We start from the raw sequence: 18745 nt of genomic DNA, 5'->3' as shown, positions 1-18745 counted from the left end.
CTGATATCCAAACACACTTCTCCCAGCTCTCTCCATATCGCTCTGTTAGCTAGCTACTACAACAACCCTAAAACAGTGAAGTGCGGTTTTAAATGACCGGTGTGGCTCGCTAGTTGTCCAAAGTCTCATTTGATTTTGTAAACGCCCCCGAGGACAGGATGAGTCATCAAACATTTCAAACCATTTAAAGAGAAAGCAAAAGGATAGGGATTTTGATGTATAAATACTCTGATACTGATTTTTTGTTTGCATGCATTTGGCATTATAACAAGAGATAAATATTCTATTAACACAGGGACACAGGGTTAAAACTGAGAACATGTATTTTTAATTTCATGGGGGCTTTAACATGCATTTATTTTTGGATTGTGCATGTTAATTAGATGGCACTGCTGCTCTGTCTCCTCTGAGTTGTTTCTTGGTTGTAGGCCTTTCTGATCAGTCTGACAAGCATCCAGTGAGATAACAAGTGTCTCTTTTTCCTTTATGAATCACTGACGCATTATTCTGGGATTTAACTGAATCTGTGGTCTTCTTTAGTTTTAGCCACAGCAAAATTGTATACAGGTAGTGATCATATTTGTAGGCATTTTGAGCTAAAACCATATTGTATATTTATCATAAGTATACACTGCTCTTCTAAACAGTCTGACCTAAATTGTGAATGTGACTCTGCAGCTCTGCTTTTTACTCTACATGCTGAACTGTCTCACAGTGACTCACCGGTCACGTTATTACCGCCACACAGTGATGGCCTCATCTCATTAATATTTGAGCAAAACATCATGTTTGGAAATGACTAACAACAACATTTCTCACTGTGTGCCTGCAGTGTTTTCCGTTCAGCTTTTCATCTCATTTCAGCAAAGTCAGGCTCTCTTTGCTTTCACGCCAACATTCATTTTTAATATCCGTGTAAGGTTGTTTTTTTTAAAAACTCTATAAGTCATCAGCATTCACGCCAACCCATTGAAGTTTCACAAGTGTTTCATCCCAAGATCATTTTACAAATACTAATGATTGGAAATTTTTGATTAGTATATTTTTAAATACAAATTTCAACATATTTTGGATTTGTATTATTGTTGACGTTCTTTGATAAGGTAGTTGTTTTGTGATTGACTGGATACAGTTTCTGCTCTGTGTGTCCTGTGTTTAGTTTATGTTACACATAAGCACTGAATTGCCTTAGATCTACTGCAGTAATTAAACACTGAGCAAGTGGTTCATGTGTTACTCTGGTTAGCGCAAGCTAAATCAGCAGTGGCTAACATCCGACCGCATGAGGTACCCACACAATTTATTGTAGAAAGCGTGTGCGTGTGCCCATGCTGCAGGAGGAGGATGAATTTTAAATGCTGTTGTTTTTTTGTTTGTTTGTTTTTGTTTTGTTTTGTATTTTTACTTTTCCAGAAAACTGCATACTCCAGCTTCAATATTCCATAATTGAATATCCCCCAGCGTTTCATTTTCATGGTACAAAACTGTTTTTTGTTTTCCAAGGTTTTTTTATTTTTTATTTTTTAGTTTTATGTGTAATGTTGGGATGAAACTCTTCCCTTGCCCTCCAGCACTGATGATTTGGAAGAATCAGATTGTTTACACAGCAAACAGCAGGCAGGTGTGACCTGGGCTGACGCACAGATTCATCCTTTCATTACTTCATCATTTCACCGGACATGTCTCATTCTCCTCTCCCACAGCATGCCGCTTACAGCTTCCTTTAACAGGCCGCCATTAGCACTGCTTTACCACATCATCCTAACTCCAAACCAAACTCCACTTCCCAGCATCCATCCTGGCAAGGGGTACAGTAAACTTCACTACACTTCATGTTTATAAATTATTCTTTCACTGTTCTGGGTTACTTTCAGACTCATCTTTGCTTTCATGTCCATCTTTTATTAAATCATGACATTCCAGTGAACTGAACACAAGAGATATTTAAATATATTTTAGAAAATTAATAAAGAATTATATATACAATTGAAGTATATGAATACGATAGAGATTGCAATTATTATTTCTGTTGTGATCATTTTTACTTAAATGCTTTAATTTCAGACATGACCAGCAACCAATTACAAATAAATTATTATTGTGATTGTGTTGCCCTGTTTCTGTGGATTTGCCACAAACTGTGATATTACTTTTTGTAGTGTTTTTCCCTTATAATTTTGCATATACATTATATAAAAATCATAATACTTTGTTAGCTGGTACTGTGTAATAATATCCTTAATGTTAGTGAAAAACCTGAAACACTAAACATTTTTGTTTATTTTGGTTTCTAACTTTAAATTAGAAGGTATTTGAAAACTCTCTCTGAAATGAGAACGATAATTAAAATGCAATCAAACATGAGAATTCACTGCTGCTGAGAGTCAAAACAACAAACTACTCATTTTTGCATTTCTGTCACATTCCTCACATCCCACTCATCACATCTTTATCTTGTCTCCCATGACAACATGTTATTTTACCTCCACCCAATTTATTCTCTCTTCCTCTCACCTACCTACATCCCTCTCTCCTGAACACCTCCTCTTTTCCTCCATCCATTTTGATAACTTTCACTCTACTTCCCCTCTCCTCTGCTGTCCTGCTCCTCCTTCCTGTCCTCCTTCTCCCCCTCAGACCATGGAGAGCCAGATGGAGGAGTGGTATAAGGAGGTGGGGCAGCTCCAGGCACAGGTGGCCTCCATCCCACAGCAGACACAGATCAAGGAGACAGTTTCTGGACGTCAAGCCGTTGTGGAGGCTAGGATGGTGCGTCTGATTGAGCCGCTGAAGGAGAGACGGCGCATCCTGCTGGCATCTAAGGAAGTTCACCAAGTCGGACGAGACCTTGAGGATGAGATTGTGAGTTTGATGTCTGTTCCTTAACACGTACCATTTTAAACATACAGTCAATCCTAAATGTTATGATTTACATTGTGGGGGCAAACGTTTTGTTCCGAACCCAGTTAAAGGTCCAGTGTGATGGATTTAGCTGGGTTGTTTTTTGGCAGAAATGGAATATAATATAATACCTACTTTTTCTTTAATGTGTATCACCTGAAAATGAGAATTGTTAATTTTGTAACCATAGAATGAGCCGTTTATTTCAACATAGGGAGCAGGTCCTCATTCATGGAGTCCACCATGTTGCACTGCTATGTTTCTACAGTGGCTTAGAGGGGACAAACTAAACAATGGCTCTAGATAGGGCCATTTGCGTTTCCATGTTGGCCACCATAGTTAGCACCCCCTCTGCAACAAGTAGCTTTGGAAAAACACTGATTTTTTTTTGTTGTTAATCTTCTTTATTTAGTGTTTTTACTGGTGTGAATCACCTGGTCTCTTTTGTTTTGGAGAGAAAGAGACCACTGTGGATAATTCGGCACCTGGTAAAAACCCTCTGAACAAAGAAAAATGAAGGAACTTAAATCTGGTTTTCACGCTTGGCACATGGGGGAAGTTTCAGCTGGTTGCAATCTGCAGTCCTCACTGCTAGATGCCACTAAATCCTACACCCTGCTCCCCTAAGTATCCATAATGTAACTATGTAAACAGATTATTAGTATTATGCGTGTTAAACTTGCTTTCCTCAAATTTCTCACATTTTCACAATAAGTTGTAATTGGGTTTTGTGTGTGTGTGTGTGTGTGTGTGTGTGTGCGTGTGTGTGTGTGTGTGCAAACAAATGCAGTTGAAAAATGAAAGCCTTACATTTTTTTTGAGTCAGTGTTACTGTTTGACCCTGGTATTGTCAAAATGATTTTCTTTTCAAATTGCCTAGATATCTCTTCATCTTAATTAGATACAAAGATCCGCATACAATAAATGAAGTGCACTTACAAGTCATATTGTTGTGGTTGTAGTTGTGGGTCCAGGAGCGCCTCCCGATGGCCATGTCTCAGGAGCACGGCTCCTCTCTGCAGGCAGTCCAGCAGCTCATGAAGAAGAACCAGGTATGAAAATCATAATAGCTAATAATTCTCACTGCAGCCTTGATTTAATATGTAACTGCAGCCTGGCTCCCTCTGTTGATACACTGTCACCACCCTGATTTAACTCAATGTGGTCAGGCCACAGAAAGATGGACAGGTTATATGTGATGGATAAACGTGATGTGCACACTCCAAGTCCTAATTTATCTTCCTCCATACCTACTCACCTCCATTATTTTGTACTGTACTTACTTTACTGCTGTAAAGCAACAGTGAATCTTATTATCAGTGCTCTTTTTTTAACAGCATAGAAAAGATTTAATCAGTCAACTCCTCTTTCCTTTTATTGCCCTCTACCTCCCCTCAGACACTTCAGAGAGAGCTGCAGGTACACAGGAACAGGATTGAGGATGTCCTGGAGAGGGCAGGGATCATTGCTTCCATACGCAGCCCAGAGGCTGACTGCGTCAGGGCAGGCCAGGACCAGCTGGCCCAGCTGTGGGCTTTGCTTTGGGCCGAGACCGAGAGGAGGCAGCTGGTCCTGGACGCCATGTACCAGGCCCAGCAGTACTACTTCGACACGGCCGAAGTGGAGGCCTGGCTGAGCGAGCAGGAGCTGCACATGATGAACGAGGAGAAGGGGAAGGTGTGTGTGTGCAATTGCCTGAAAGTTGCTGGGCACTTAAATAAAAAAATCATGTTCAAAATCACTGTGTAGTCTATTATCATCAGGTAATTATTTCTACATAAGATTTTTGGCATTCATTTTCTCTGTTATTCTTTATTGGTAATTACAAGTAAGAGTAAAACTCTTACTTGTATTTTTATTTGTTTATTCATGTCTGTATTTATTTATTAATGTATTTATTTTATTTCTATTTAAGTATTATAATGATTATGAATACTATGCTGTTAATTATTATTATTATTTAAGATTTAAATCTTTTTAGCGTAATTTTTATAAAACACTACAACTGCCCTGAACACAAACATCTCTGCAAACGCTGCCAAACCTCTCTCAACAAGCAGTAGACACATGAATTGTATCTATTGCTTTATCAATCGTCTCATTCACATAGAGGCAACATTGAGTGTTTGTGCAATGTGTGTATTAGATTTAAAATGAAACTCTTCCTTGTGTGTGCTGTTTTCTCCTCCCAACAGGACGAGCCAAGCACACTGCAGCTGCTTAAAAAACACTTGGTCTTGGAACAGACCATCGAGGACTATGCTGAGACTATCGGCCTGCTGTCACAGCAATGTCGACAGCTGCTGGAGATGGGGCATCCAGACTGGTGAGCATGTAAACACACACACACTCTCTAACAGAGATCTTGATACCAAAAAAAAATAAAAAATACAGGAATGCTCTCAATTCTCTGCATTGAAAAAGGATGAAAGACAAACAAGCATCGGTCAGGGGTTATATGGTGTTTTGACTAACCCTGACAAAGACAATATTTCAAGTGCTGTATAAAAATTTGCTTGCAGGTCTGCAAACATTACTTTTTTGCCTTGACTTTTTCTTGCAATTTACTGGATACATTTCTGTCAGTATCAACTTCTGAAAATGAAAGATAGACAAAAAAACCCTGTTTGATTTAGGTGCAACTCCAACTTTGGTGTGTGTCGCAAACATATACAGTGAAGTTCCTTTTGTAACAGGTAGAGTTGTGCCCGTCAAATCAGATTTGGCAGTTCAATACAAACATTCAACAATTATTTCTTTTTCCATATAGAGTTTAAGAGTTCGAACAGGGTGCAGCGGGACGTTAAAGGTAGCCCTCCGAGCTAATGCGTGTTCGCTATGCCAACGACAGATTGGAAACACTAGATATCAAACAAAAGCGGTAGAATAGAGACTGTAAAGTATTAAGTTACTATGAACTGTAAATTCACTTCTCGTAAGCAGAAGGCAGAAGAGCATAACGTCTTACCCAGACTCACTCAGGGTCTGGGTCCACCATTGCCTGCACTGGAGCACAGTGTAAAAGTGAGGAGTGTTCACTCTGCTGCTAAATCTGGAGACCAAAGCACCCCAGAAATACTGCTTTACTTGAAGAACTTTAGTCGACCTAGGGGACTCCGACTGATGATTTGAAGCTCCGACTTTCAGGGGACAGCCCTAGTTAATGGTGACCCCTCCCCCAGGTTTTCCCCTCAGCCCGTGTCTTGCACTGTCATTGGCTGTAGCCCACCGACAGGTGCCCAATAGGTCCAAATATTTTGCCTGATATCTCTGCATTACATTGGTGAGCCTCTCAACTTGCTTCTTTAAACAGTTTACACATAAATCCCCACCAGTTTAATGTCTTGCCTCTGATCTGGGGCTTTTGTCGGGGAGCTCCAAAAACTGTTGGCGAGTGGAAAATCTGGGCTAAAGTTGTGGAGTATAAACTAGGCATATCATGGACTACAGTAGCAGGAGTCCACAGCAGGTCTAATCCCCATCAGCTAAGAACAGGAAACTGAAACTACAGCAGGTGCAGGCTCATCAAAACTGGACAGTAGAAGGAAAATTGTTGTCTGGTTTGACAGATCTGGACTCTTGCTGCCACATGCAGATGGTAGGGTCAGGCTGGGCGGTCCTACCAAGTATAGGAAAGGTGGCCACTGAGTGTAGACTGTATGACATAATTTTAAGAGTGTCACAGATTTTTTTCTTACTTGCCCTGACACACAATCTCCTTTCTTCCGCAGTGAGCAGATCAGCAAGCGTCAGTCGCAGATCGATCGTCTGTACGTGTCTCTGAAGGACCTGGTGGAGGAGAGGAAGAGCCGCCTGGAGCAGCAGTACTGGCTCTACCAGCTCAACAGGGAGGTGGACGAGCTGGAGCAGTGGATCGCTCAGAGGGAGGTGGTCGCCAGCTCACCTGAACTGGGTCAAGACTTTGAGCATGTCACTGTAAGTGTGTCGACAGGCGGTGTCTGTGGATGTAGATTCAAGAATTTTTTTTTAGAAGTCACATGTTGAAATCAAAAGATCAACACCGGTCGTGTTTGATAGTTTGTTAACATAAAATTGCATCTGTTAATTGTACCAGCTTTATACAATTACTTTTATTCTTTTACAGCAGCTACAGTAATGAATCTACTCGTATGTGCTCTGTGAATAAGCAACTTACCGAAAAGCATTATAATACGTCTTTTCCCTCCCTACCTCCACCCCTGCCACATCTCCAGGTCTTGCAGGAGAAGTTTACAGAGTTTGCGTCAGAGACGGGCAGTGTGGGGCAGGAGCGTGTGACGGCCGTCAATCAGATGGTGGATGAGCTTATCGACTATGGCCACTCAGAGGCCGCCACCATCGCTGAATGGAAGGATGGGGTGAACGAGGCCTGGGCTGACCTGCTGGAGCTCATGGAGACCCGGGCGCAGATGCTTGCCGCCTCACACCAGCTGCACAAGTTCTTCTCTGACTGCAGAGAGGTGAGGTACCTAAGGAGCAAGAAAAAACATAGATATGACATGGTATTTAATACAGTATAATGCAATATTGCATGGTGCAATGATACCACTATTGATCTTCAAGAGGAAATTTAATGCAACACATCAGAAACAATATATAGTACAATACATAAGGCCCATTATTTTCGTTTTTTTTATAGATTTATTCCTGAACTTTTTTATTCAAACAAATGAGCAGATTTATTTAGACTGACTTCAATATGTACACTTGACTTATTGTTCCTTTTTTCCATAAAGAGTTTGAGAGTTTGAACAGGCTTCAGCAGCAAGGTTGGGTGGCAGTGATGTTCACGAAAAATAATGTGAAACAACATTTTTTGCCGACACTAGATATTAAACAAAAGCAAGAGACTGTATGGTATTAAGTTGCTGTGAGCTTTACATTCACCACTTCTAAGCAGGAGGCAGAGGAGAATAACAGAGCCTGACCAAGCAAGGCCTCTCTTCCTTCGGGCCACTGCCTCTGTCTCACTCAGACTCACCCTGTGTGTGGGTCCACAGCTGCCTGTACAGGAGAGCAAAGCAGCGTGAAAGCGACAAGTGCTCGCTCTGCAGCTTAATCTGGGGAGTGAAACATGCCCAAAAGTACACTGCATACTGACTTACAAAAAAAAAAAGCCTGCTCGCATTGAAGGAATTTCAGTCAACTGAGGGGTCTTCAACGGATGATTTGAGTCTTCAGCTTTCAGGGTAGCCCAAGAATGAAGTTGTAAAAAAAAAAAAAAAGGTGGCCAAAGATGACATGCAAATCAAGAATCTCATATAAATTAAGTTGCAGCTCATCAGAGTAAGATGGGTTGGCTACTGAGCAGCCTGATGGCCTGTGGGAGGAAGCTGTTAACAGACTTGTGGTCCTTGCTCTGATGATTTGGTACCTTCTGCCAGATGGCAAAGGAACGAAGAATTCGTTAAGAGGGTGTGAGGGGTGTCTGACAATGTTGAGCGCCTGGTGAAGGCATCAGCTCTGGTGGAGGGCCTGAAAAGAGGTTAGAGAAAAGCCAATGATCTTCTCAGCTCCCCTGACTATCATCTGCTGGGCTTCAATGTAGCTGTTATTGCAGCAGGAGTACAAAGTGGTGATGCAGTATGTGAGCGCATTCGCAACTGTGCCTCTGCAGAATATTGTTAGAATGTTACTGGGGAGTGTTGCTTGTTTCAGTTTCTAAAGAAAGGTGCATTCAGCAGTGGGTGTTTCACAATTGTGGTGGTGTTCATCAACTGGTGAGTTTGTCCAACGTTCTCCACTCTCTTAACTGGAGCCACATATGCTGAGGGGTTGGTTTGGCCAAGTTGTCTAATTTCTAATTAAATCATTTTTGATTTATCAGTTATCGGCTTTTTCCTGTTCTAAACTTTCGTTACTTTCCCTTTAAAAATTATATAGATATAAATATTATAAAGACAAAATATCAAAAGATGTGTTCTGGTGTTCAACTTTATGGTTTTGTTTTACGGACCCAACATCTATGTGTAATTGTTTAATGACAGTTTAACTTAAAAAAAAAAATCATTTAAAGATGTTTCTCAGATTTCTCAGTTCTCCTTTTTCTACACAAATCTCACACTTTTTTGTCTCCAGGTTTTGTCCCAGATTGACGACAAACACAGAAGGCTGCCGGAAGTTCGGGCTCGGCAGGGCAGCACTGCCAACACCAGCACCCTGCAGAGACTACTGCACAGCTTCGAACAGGACATACAGCTGCTGGTCACGCAGGTACAGCAACATGCACATGAACAGACAGCATGTGAAATAAACAGCTTCAGCATTCACTGACCTCAAGACTCGCGTAAGGAAGAGTCACAAAGACTTCCCCCAGTGATAATCACTCTGTAAAGGTCCACAGGACTATTTTTCACATGTAATTACCCAGTGGATGTTTGTCTAACACACACGCATTCTTTAGCACACCGTGCCTCACATTCATACAGATGTGAGGTGGAGCCATGGCAAAACTACCTTCTTACTCTGCATTTAATTTTGCTTTATGTAGTCTCTGTCATGCACCTGGGAAACAGAAACAGAGGAACATTTTACTGAAGAACGATGCAAAATCACAGCTGCTCTGTCTCAACTCCACTGACAGAGTCTGTTCCACTTGGCCCTGACTAATCACAGCTGTCAGAGCAGCTGTGTTTTGTGCGTCATTTGGAAAACAATGTCTTTCTATTTTTTAATTTCAGTTTCTTCCTTGTTCAGCTTAACATTTCCCTAAAATTTGCTCTTCCACTCTGCCAGGTGCGTCAGCTGCAGGAGAGCGCTGCTCAGCTGAGGACGGTGTATGCTGGCGAGAAGGCTGAAGCCATCGCATCCCGCGAGCATGAAGTGATGCAGTGCTGGAAAGAACTGCTGACATACTGCGAGGAGTGTCGAGTACAGATTACCACTGAAACAGACAAGCTGAGGTTCTTCAGCATGGTCAGAGATCAGATCATGTGGATGGAATCGATCATCTGTCAGATAGGGACAGGAGAGAAGCCCAGGTATCAACACTAAATCAAGGTGGTTTGGTGTGAAATATGTTCAGCTTTCAAAGCATTATACAAAAACTAGAGGGAGTGGACTTGTAGTTATAGCATATTGTATGTTTTATAACAAATAGAATTTGACCCTTTATCTACCAGACGTTGTGTTGTGTGTACTCTGGGCTTGCATTGTACTCTGTATCAAAATTAGATTGAATAGTACTTTTAGTAGCAGATAATATTCAGCACAATTACTAGTACACCAGTAAAAAGGCAGTCAACCAATGTAGCAGGCTTCAAGTGGTTTTTGATTTCAAGTTAAAGAAGAAAATTCTGAAAAGAGAAGAAATATAAATATATATATATTTATCAATTACTCACTGCATATTACCTAGAATTTATAGAATTTGTGAGTAAAACTTTTTCTCCACAGTGAATAGAGAATCAAAAAACGACGAACATTTCTCATTAATGACAGCAAAAGTATATCAGAACATCTGTTCACAAGCTCTCACACAACTCCTGCAGTATAATTCAAATTTCATTTATTCACCTCACGCACAGCCGAGTATCATGCTTGGGCATCCACATGCATTTGTGCTCTGCCCAGGTAGAGCTTGTACTTCTTTGTAAGAGTACCAAAACTTGTTTTTAGCAGAGAAAAACTAGCCTTTTTGTAATCCAGTGTACTTCTTGGTCAGAGCGAACAATTAGCCCACATCAGGGCTCTTTAAAACAGTTCACAGCATCAACAGCAATATATCCCTGAACAGTTTTTTTAAATCTTAAATGTGCAAAAATAACAGACTGCTTCTGTCTTAAACAAAATTTGTTGGAACAGAACAGGTAATTCATGCTGAGGTAAAGCAGCTTCATAAAAATGTACTTTTAAAATTTTGATTTTAAGGTTTGTCAGAGCAACACACCAGTTAAAACAAGCAGGTGTTGGTGTTTGTGCACTGGTGTGCTAAGTGTCTGTGTGCTCTGTGGGTCCTGCAGGGACGTGTCCTCAGTAGAGGTGCTGATGAATTATCACCAGAGTCTGAAGAGCGAAGTGGAGGCTCGCAGCCGCAGCACCCTGGAGTGCATCGACATGGGCAAAACTCTGCTGGCTGCTAGAAACCCAGCAGCTGAAGAGGTGAGATCAGGAGATATGATAATAAATTTCAGTTAATAATCAAGGGTAACGGGAGCAGGGCAGCACAATAATTATATGGTAAATTAAATTGCTGTTGCAGCTCCCCACCACCTCAAACTTCTTCTTATGTGGTATTTTGTGTTGTTGATTTAACCAAGAGTTATGTATGTAAATGTGTGACCATACAATGGTGGAGCGATGCCAACACACTGTCCTCATAATACAAACAACTTCTGGGTCCAGTTTCGTCATTTAATGTTTATATTTTATATGTAAGCAAAGTAACAGCAAGCTTTTATAAGGACATTGGGTTTCCATTTTAAGACAGACAGACTAGGCAGGAATGATAAAATGAAATGGAATGATAAAAACAAAATAAGTAAAATCTTGACAAGAAACTGAACTAAAACTAAAACCTAGCACCATACTCTAAATATACACAACAATAGTATCTGATTATCCTCTGAACATCGGTCTTATTTTAGCTTTAATTTTAACCCATGTGATGCTATGATTGTGATGTTGCTGATTTTGATTCTCAGATCAAGGAGAGGCTCGACAAGGTGGTTGCTAAGCAATATGAGATGTCTGAGAAGTGGGACAAGCACTGGGAAGTCCTACAGCAATGTGAGTGCACACAGCCAGACCTACAAACTTTCATAAATGAACACACAAGTACAAACACACAGATACACATATGAAGTGTAACTACACACATAATATTCAAGGGAAGACTGAAGTGTAAAAGAAGTGATAGGAGTTTTTGATTTGCATTTGAATGTTATTTCTGTCTCTCCTCCTCACAGTGTTGGAGGTTCACCAGTTTGCCCAGGAGGCGGTGGTGGCAGAGGCGTGGCTGACTGCTCAGGAACCGTTCATCAGCAGCAACGAGCTAGGCGGGAGTGTGGACGAGGTGGAGCAGCTGATTCGACGACACGAGGCCTTCCGCAAAGCCGCTGCCACCTGGGAAGAGCGATTCAGCTCACTGCGACGACTTACCACGGTAATATCATCATGATCATTATCAGCTGAAGATGCGAGAGATCTTTACAGAAAGGAGGCTCTTTTTTGCAGTCAGTTTGCACGTCAGTATATTTCTTTACACTGTTGTTTATGTCATGAGTACTTTTACAAAGAACACGAATATTGCAAAAAAGCAACATAATATTTTACTGAACAAGGTCAATTTTTCTGAGCTTTCACACCACAAATAAAGGCATCCACCAATCACATTGTGCAGAACAAAAAAAAACACGGCAGCTCCGTAATCCAAACCAAGACTGCAAACTTTATTACTCCTTCCAACCTTGGTAAAGGCAGCCCATCATTACATTCTTACCTTTCGCAATAAAATTCCTACACATATACACCAACACATATCCACCACTAACCAGAGGGAATTCAAATTCACTCAAGAGCATTTTTTTTTCTTTAAAGATATTTTGGGGGGCATTTTCAGCCTTTTATTGATGGGACAGACAAGTGTGAAGGGGGGAGCGAGAGAGGGAGTGACATGCAGCAAGGGGCTACAGGCCGGAGTCGAACCCGGGCCGCTGCGGCAACAGCCTTGTACATGGGGCGCCTGCTGTACCACTAAGCCACCGACGCCCCCACTCAGAGCATTGTTATTAAATGCTCGTTCGGGCTCAGCTCCCTTTGCAGTAACTTTCTCCCAATGCAGAGGGGGTAATCCACCATTTTCCAGCCGAGAATCATGACCTCAGACTTGGAGGTGCAGACTTATCCCTGTCGCATCACACTTGGCTGTGAATGGTCCTAGTGCACACTTCATCTGCAAGATCAGAGATGAAATTCTGAGATCCCCAAACCGAACATCCCCCCCCCCACCCCCCCCCCCCCCCCAGCTGCACTTTGAGATGCCGTCAATGAATATCACAAACAGAATCAGTGACAAGGGGAAACCCTGGTAGAAGCCAGCACCCGCTGAAGACGTGTTTGACTTTGTGCCGATTATACGGACAGTAGGTCAGCAGGATCCCAGTCTTTGTTCCTCTGTCTCCTCAGATGGCACTAACTTATTCGAACCTTTTATTAAACAAATATTGCAACTGTCGCAAATTCACATTGCTGCCGGTACGAATAGTCTTTTCTGTTGAGTATTTTGCATTGAGTTGTAAGTTCCAAAATATTATAATCGTGGTCTAAAACCTGCGGATTTCCAATATGAAGAGATATGTTTCCATAAAATACTTTTACTTCTACTTACCAGTCTCAAAATGTGATTTTAAAGCTGGTTCTGTTTTCTTTCTGCAGGTAGAAAAGTTGAAAGCAGAGCAAAGTAAACTACCCCCAACCCCTCTGCTGGGTCGAAAAGTCTTCCTTGACCCCCAAGATGCCTCAGCCTGTGTGGCCACCCTCCCTCGCCTCCCGATTTCCCCCGTCATGAGACAGACCATCTATGAGCAGAACGAAGCCAGCTCTCCTCCTTCACCCTCACCTGCCACGCCTACACCCTCTCCTTCGTCTGTGGCTCGTCGGCTGGGGTCGACGGTCGCTAACTACACCCCTGTAATGAATGGCTCCAGCTACCGTCACACCCTTGAGTCACGGCACAGCAACGTAGTGGGTGTTGCTGCAGGACTAGGCCAGCCCGCTCTTTCCTCGATCGCCTCTGTTGCCACAGCGGCCATGCTAGTCTCAGCCAACCAGGTGCGAGAGAGCACTAGCGCAGCAAGAGACCAAGCAACAAAGGCAATGAGTCACCTACAGCCAGTACAGGCGGCGAAGACACTGGAGGTGAAATCGTCTCCATATCTACGGCAACCCAAAATCAAACACTTGGATGATGCGGTGACGCCACTGCTCGTTGCCAGTCGGCTGGAGAAAGCAAGGGAGAAGGAGAGGGGGAGAGAGAGAGATATGATGATGGGAGAGATAGGGACAGAGAGAGCGGAGGTGGCTGTGATGGCTGAGGTGGTGCTCCAGGAGCCGGGCAGGGAGCGCCTGCACAGTGAGCCGACCAGAGGGCCTCGGGGGTCCAGGACTGACCCACTGGGCCAAGCTGAGCCCCAGGTCCAGACTCACACCCACCACAGGGACCACAGGATAGAACGGCAGCTGTCCAGCGAGCAGCTGATCCAGGCACGTAGGGATGAGTTGCCTCAGGAGGTGTGGAGGGAACAGGCCGAGAGGCGGGAGAGACGGACGCTAGAAAGGCAAACGTCCAGTGAGCAGGAGGGCCATGGGAGCCACGAGGGCCGGAGAAGAGAGAGGGACCGACATCGGGTGGAGAGACAGGAGTCCAGTGAGCATGACACTGGGAAAGAGCACTCAGACAGACGCTCGGGAGGAGGGTGAGACTTTATGTAAACTGAGGTGTCTTTTAGGTTGTGTTATGTAGTACATGTAGTGATTAATATGGACACCAGGAGCAGGTTACACAGCAAATGATTGGTGTATTTTTGGAGTCAGAATTAAGTGTATATTTCTGCTGAGCACTATAAAAATGTCTGTCATGAATGTGGAGCAATACTGTTATAATTAACAGATAATTTTGCAGGAAAGAAATGCAAAAAAGGTCAATAATATGATGTTAATTTGAGCTTTAATGTGATTCTCTAATTTGTATTTTTCCTACAGAGAAAAGAGATCCACCTTGGCAGAAATTGTAGAGCAGCTGCAAGAAAGAGAAGCAGCACAGGTCTGGAGATTTATGTGTTTCATTCAAATACTGTGTGTGCAAATACTCAGTGTTTGTGTTGCATAACTTGGCTCATGTGGGTGGGGTTATTAAAATTTAAACAAACAAACAAAACAAACTTCCTGTCTTACCACTATATGCCACCTGTCAGTTGTTGTTTTTTTTTTTTAATTGGTAAATTACTACATCACATGCTCTGTTACAATGCCTCGAGAAGCGCCTCCATTAAGTGAACTGCAGTCAGCATCCTGTCGCTCGTGCACTGTAGCTGTAAGCAAGCACCTGGGCATTGGCCAAAACAGTGACATGAGACTGACTTTGATTGATCGTCATTGAGTTAGTAGAAGGCTAGAAAATAAATTTAAGTCATAGTTAAAATAACCTCACTATCTGCCATGTTCCTATATTTTATTTGGACTAATAGCTCCATTATACTGACAAGCTTACTGTTTGCAAATTACATTATCAGCTGACATCATAAGTACCCATGTAGAATAGCTAATTTACAGCTTGCTGGCTAACGTCAGCTCAGGTGATGGTTAGCTCATTGGCCCCTCCTGCATTGCTCTTGGTTAGTAGAAAAAAATTTCGTACCATTGTTGTGTCGAAGACTGTTTCCCCGTTGATATGTATTTCCCCTCCACCTAAACCTGATATAAACAATTAGCCATTATCGTGCATCATGTTAGCAAGGGAAGTAATTTGGCAACCAGCCAACTGACATATTCTCCCAAATAGTATTTTGCTAGTGGTAACATCAGTGAGCAAGCAAGCTAAGGTTGCCAGCAAGCTATAACCAAGCTATGCTGTCTTGATTTGGCATTGGTTGCTTTGTAATGTTTCCTGATCCAGTGGTATGCAAATGGCAAAGTAGAGGGCAGAGGGCAGTCCAGGATCAGACCCCCAACGCTCAGGCGCTTTGTCTTGCTGTGGCTGAATTCAAGTTGCTACGGTGGTAGTAAGTAAAGGTCCATCTCTGCCAAGCTGCTGCTGCTATAACAGAAACAGATGTGAGGACTCTGTTGTAATGGGTGCCAGTTGTTTGTTGACTCAATTTCTTACCTAATGTTAGCTAGTGTTGAACACTGTTAGCATTGTAGCAAAGCTGAAGAGAGGCAAAATACTGTGGAACATACATAATGTCATATACCTTGGATTGAAGAATTTGGCCTGAGTCCTCTACATAGAAGTCAATCCACAGGCTGCAAGAGGCAACCAAGAAAGTTGCCTGGGACAGTTTCGGTTTTTAAGTAACTTTACAACCTGTTCATCCATTGGTAATAAAAAACAATTAATACTGTTAAAAGGTTACATACATACTGGTATTGGCTAAAGTGATATCTGATAACCTGTCAGCAGGAAACACAGGGAGAGCATACACACATGTATGCTTTAGATGAAAATATCAGACACAGTTACCCATACAAAAGGCCATCAAAGATTAATTATTTTCAAACATGAGCCACATTGTTACTTACTGCATTACCCCCCCCCCTATCCTCAGGCCCGTGGTGAGGTGCCCCGCCTGCCTAACGGGATACCAGAGAAGTCTTCCCGTCTCGACCGCCCTCGAGCTCGGGACAGACCCAAACCACGGCGTCGACCACGACCCAAAGAACCTGGAGAGACTACGCGGCGGTCCAGGTCGGCTCCAGCCCAGAGCAGCCCAGCAGTCGCCCAGCCGCCAACACATACTGCACACCACGAAGGCTTCCTTTTCCGCAAGCTGGACATTGAGACTCTGAAGAAGAGTACCAATAGGTGGGTGGCCAGGGTCATAATGATGAGCATAACAGCAGGACTAGGTTATAACAGTTGTAGAGAAGGAGGATGGACACTGGTGTCATGAGTATCAGAATGCTGATCAATTAATCGATTAATTTGGTACTCCAGGAGGGTTGTTTATATTCTTCTCGGAACACCAGATGAGTGGAATTTACTGCAAAATAGCAATTCACATATATTCAACTAAGTCATTTTGCACATAAAATGATACCAACAAAACTTTTACATTCCATCCCTTGTTGCCAAATCTAAACTATCTGGTCTTTACTGACAATCGCCAGTGATCTTTAAATACTGTTTAACTGCAGCACATGTCATATCTCCGTTGTCTGTTTCTCATGACATCACTGCCCCTTCCATTTATTGATTCAACAGTTATGACAGGGGCATGACTCAAGCATGCTAACCAACAAGCTAACACACTCTGCTGACACTGCGTCTGATATGTTGAGCAGATGCATGACTGTCACCAGCGCAGATGACACATGAGACCTCACTGGTTGGTCCCACCGTGTGGGTCAACATGATATCGCCAATACTCAGCTAAGCTTTGGAGTTTCTTGCCAGACATGTGTCTTTTGAAGCATGCATACATTAAGGTTTACACATGTTTAGATTCAAAGGATGCTATGACATTATTATCTTTACATATATTTTGATTAGTAGATAACACATTAGAAAAAGTCTGACATTCTGCAAAGTGGACGTAAACGGTATTTTGTCAGTCTCATCTGCTTATAGAGAATATGAACATTGTCATTCGTGGCACATCATAAGGCTGATTTATGGTATTACACTCAACACTTTGGGATAGTGTAACTTGACAGAGATTAAAGAGAAGATTTCATTAGTTTTCATCGTAACCAGAGACCCCCAGTGTTTTTTGTTATGCTATGAGTCTGTTTCTGTCGCATTTAGCGAAGCTTAATCTGCACAGAGAGCTGTTTAAAATCACACAAATATCTCGCTCTATATGTGCATTTAACTTATTAACAGTATGTACATTGATCAGCTCCCAGTCTCTCTGTGAGCAGCAGAGTCCCCTCTCTCACTACAGTGGGCTGGGAAATAAAATCAGCCTTATCCATTAATGCAAACACTGTCAATTTATTCCCATGGCACTGTCATAAAAGATATTCCGGTTCAGTAAATGTCACTGTCAGTCAGCCTGGTGAAGGCAGTTTGGCCAGCCCATAGATGTATAATAGGCCGGCCTCTGTCCTCTTAGCTCCACAGGAGCTGCTGCTGACAGACAGCTGCTTCTGGATAGAGACGCTGAATACAGGTCAGAAATGGTGTGGATTTAAAACTACCATCTCCATGGCGATAATAATGACACTATCAATCACATTGCTTGACAAATCATTGCATGATGTTGTCCACAACATAACAAAATTCTCCAGGTTCGCGACTTTAAAGGAACACTTTTTTCTGTCTTAAATATGTAATTTCTGTTGAGTGATGATAATCAAATGTTTTGCGCACCTAACCATAAATCAGGCTTCACAGTTTCCTGTAATCGAGAGGCGGGGTCCTTCCCCTTCCGGTGGACCACCAGCGGACCTTATTTCTGAAAAACTCTATGCAGAAGTCAACAACAAGATACAATTGTGTTTATCCCACTTGAATAGTGCCATGAATTACAAGTATGTTAAAGAATGTGTTGCTACTGTTGCTTATGAAGTGGCACAGTTAGTTTGTAAGATTTTGTAGTTTTTTCATACTTAGAAAAGACAAATACACATACAGAAATCAAGCACTAGAGAATGACATTGATAGTGGCACCAGCAGACACAATAGTTATTCTCATATGAGGCTGGAGCTTCTGACTATTTGATGTATGTCATCTCTGATCATCAGGATCAGACCGGGAAGACAATAGTTACATGAATTGAAATGGCAACCTGCAGACATCTCACCGCATGTGAAAACATCATGCATGATGCTTATGATGCCTCCTGATACAACATGAGCTCACAGAATAAAGCACAGCAGAAATGGTTGACTGACTAGCAGACTGGCTGGCTGACTGGCTTATGAATGCCGTGGGGGTGGAGGTTGATGGAGCTGGTGATGCCATGTACCCACTTAGCCTGCACACACAACACACACACATACACACACTACCTCGCCTTCATAGATGACCGCCCTGCTTCCTCCAGAGTGACACCAACGGCAAAGTCTTTCTCTGCACTGCCCTCTAGTGGCTGGGCTGACCACGCACAGCTAAAAGCTCATCCCCTTCCAGCTAAGGATGAGTCCACTCACCTGCCCACTCAAGGCAATGGATGAATGTCT

General features: G+C 42.6%; 1 protein-coding gene across 1 annotated transcript in view; it reads left to right on the top strand.

Annotated features, from left to right (window-relative positions):
* Positions 1-18745, top strand: part of LOC126408979 (spectrin beta chain, non-erythrocytic 4-like) — a 119850-nt gene that overhangs the window by 91776 nt on the left and 9329 nt on the right. The window contains exons 27-40 of the mRNA XM_050074822.1: positions 2638-2862; positions 3864-3953; positions 4300-4578; positions 5097-5227; positions 6633-6837; positions 7116-7361; positions 8980-9114; positions 9637-9881; positions 10863-11001; positions 11544-11628; positions 11808-12004; positions 13276-14315; positions 14602-14662; positions 16167-16423. Coding sequence (XP_049930779.1) covers positions 2638-2862; positions 3864-3953; positions 4300-4578; positions 5097-5227; positions 6633-6837; positions 7116-7361; positions 8980-9114; positions 9637-9881; positions 10863-11001; positions 11544-11628; positions 11808-12004; positions 13276-14315; positions 14602-14662; positions 16167-16423 — 3335 coding nt within the window. The remainder of the gene's footprint in view (positions 1-2637; positions 2863-3863; positions 3954-4299; positions 4579-5096; positions 5228-6632; positions 6838-7115; positions 7362-8979; positions 9115-9636; positions 9882-10862; positions 11002-11543; positions 11629-11807; positions 12005-13275; positions 14316-14601; positions 14663-16166; positions 16424-18745) is intronic.

This window comes from Epinephelus moara, chromosome 2 (genome assembly GCF_006386435.1).
Source record: "Epinephelus moara isolate mb chromosome 2, YSFRI_EMoa_1.0, whole genome shotgun sequence".
Lineage (NCBI taxonomy): Eukaryota > Metazoa > Chordata > Actinopteri > Perciformes > Serranidae > Epinephelus > Epinephelus moara.
This window is presented reverse-complemented; position numbering and strand designations above follow the sequence as displayed.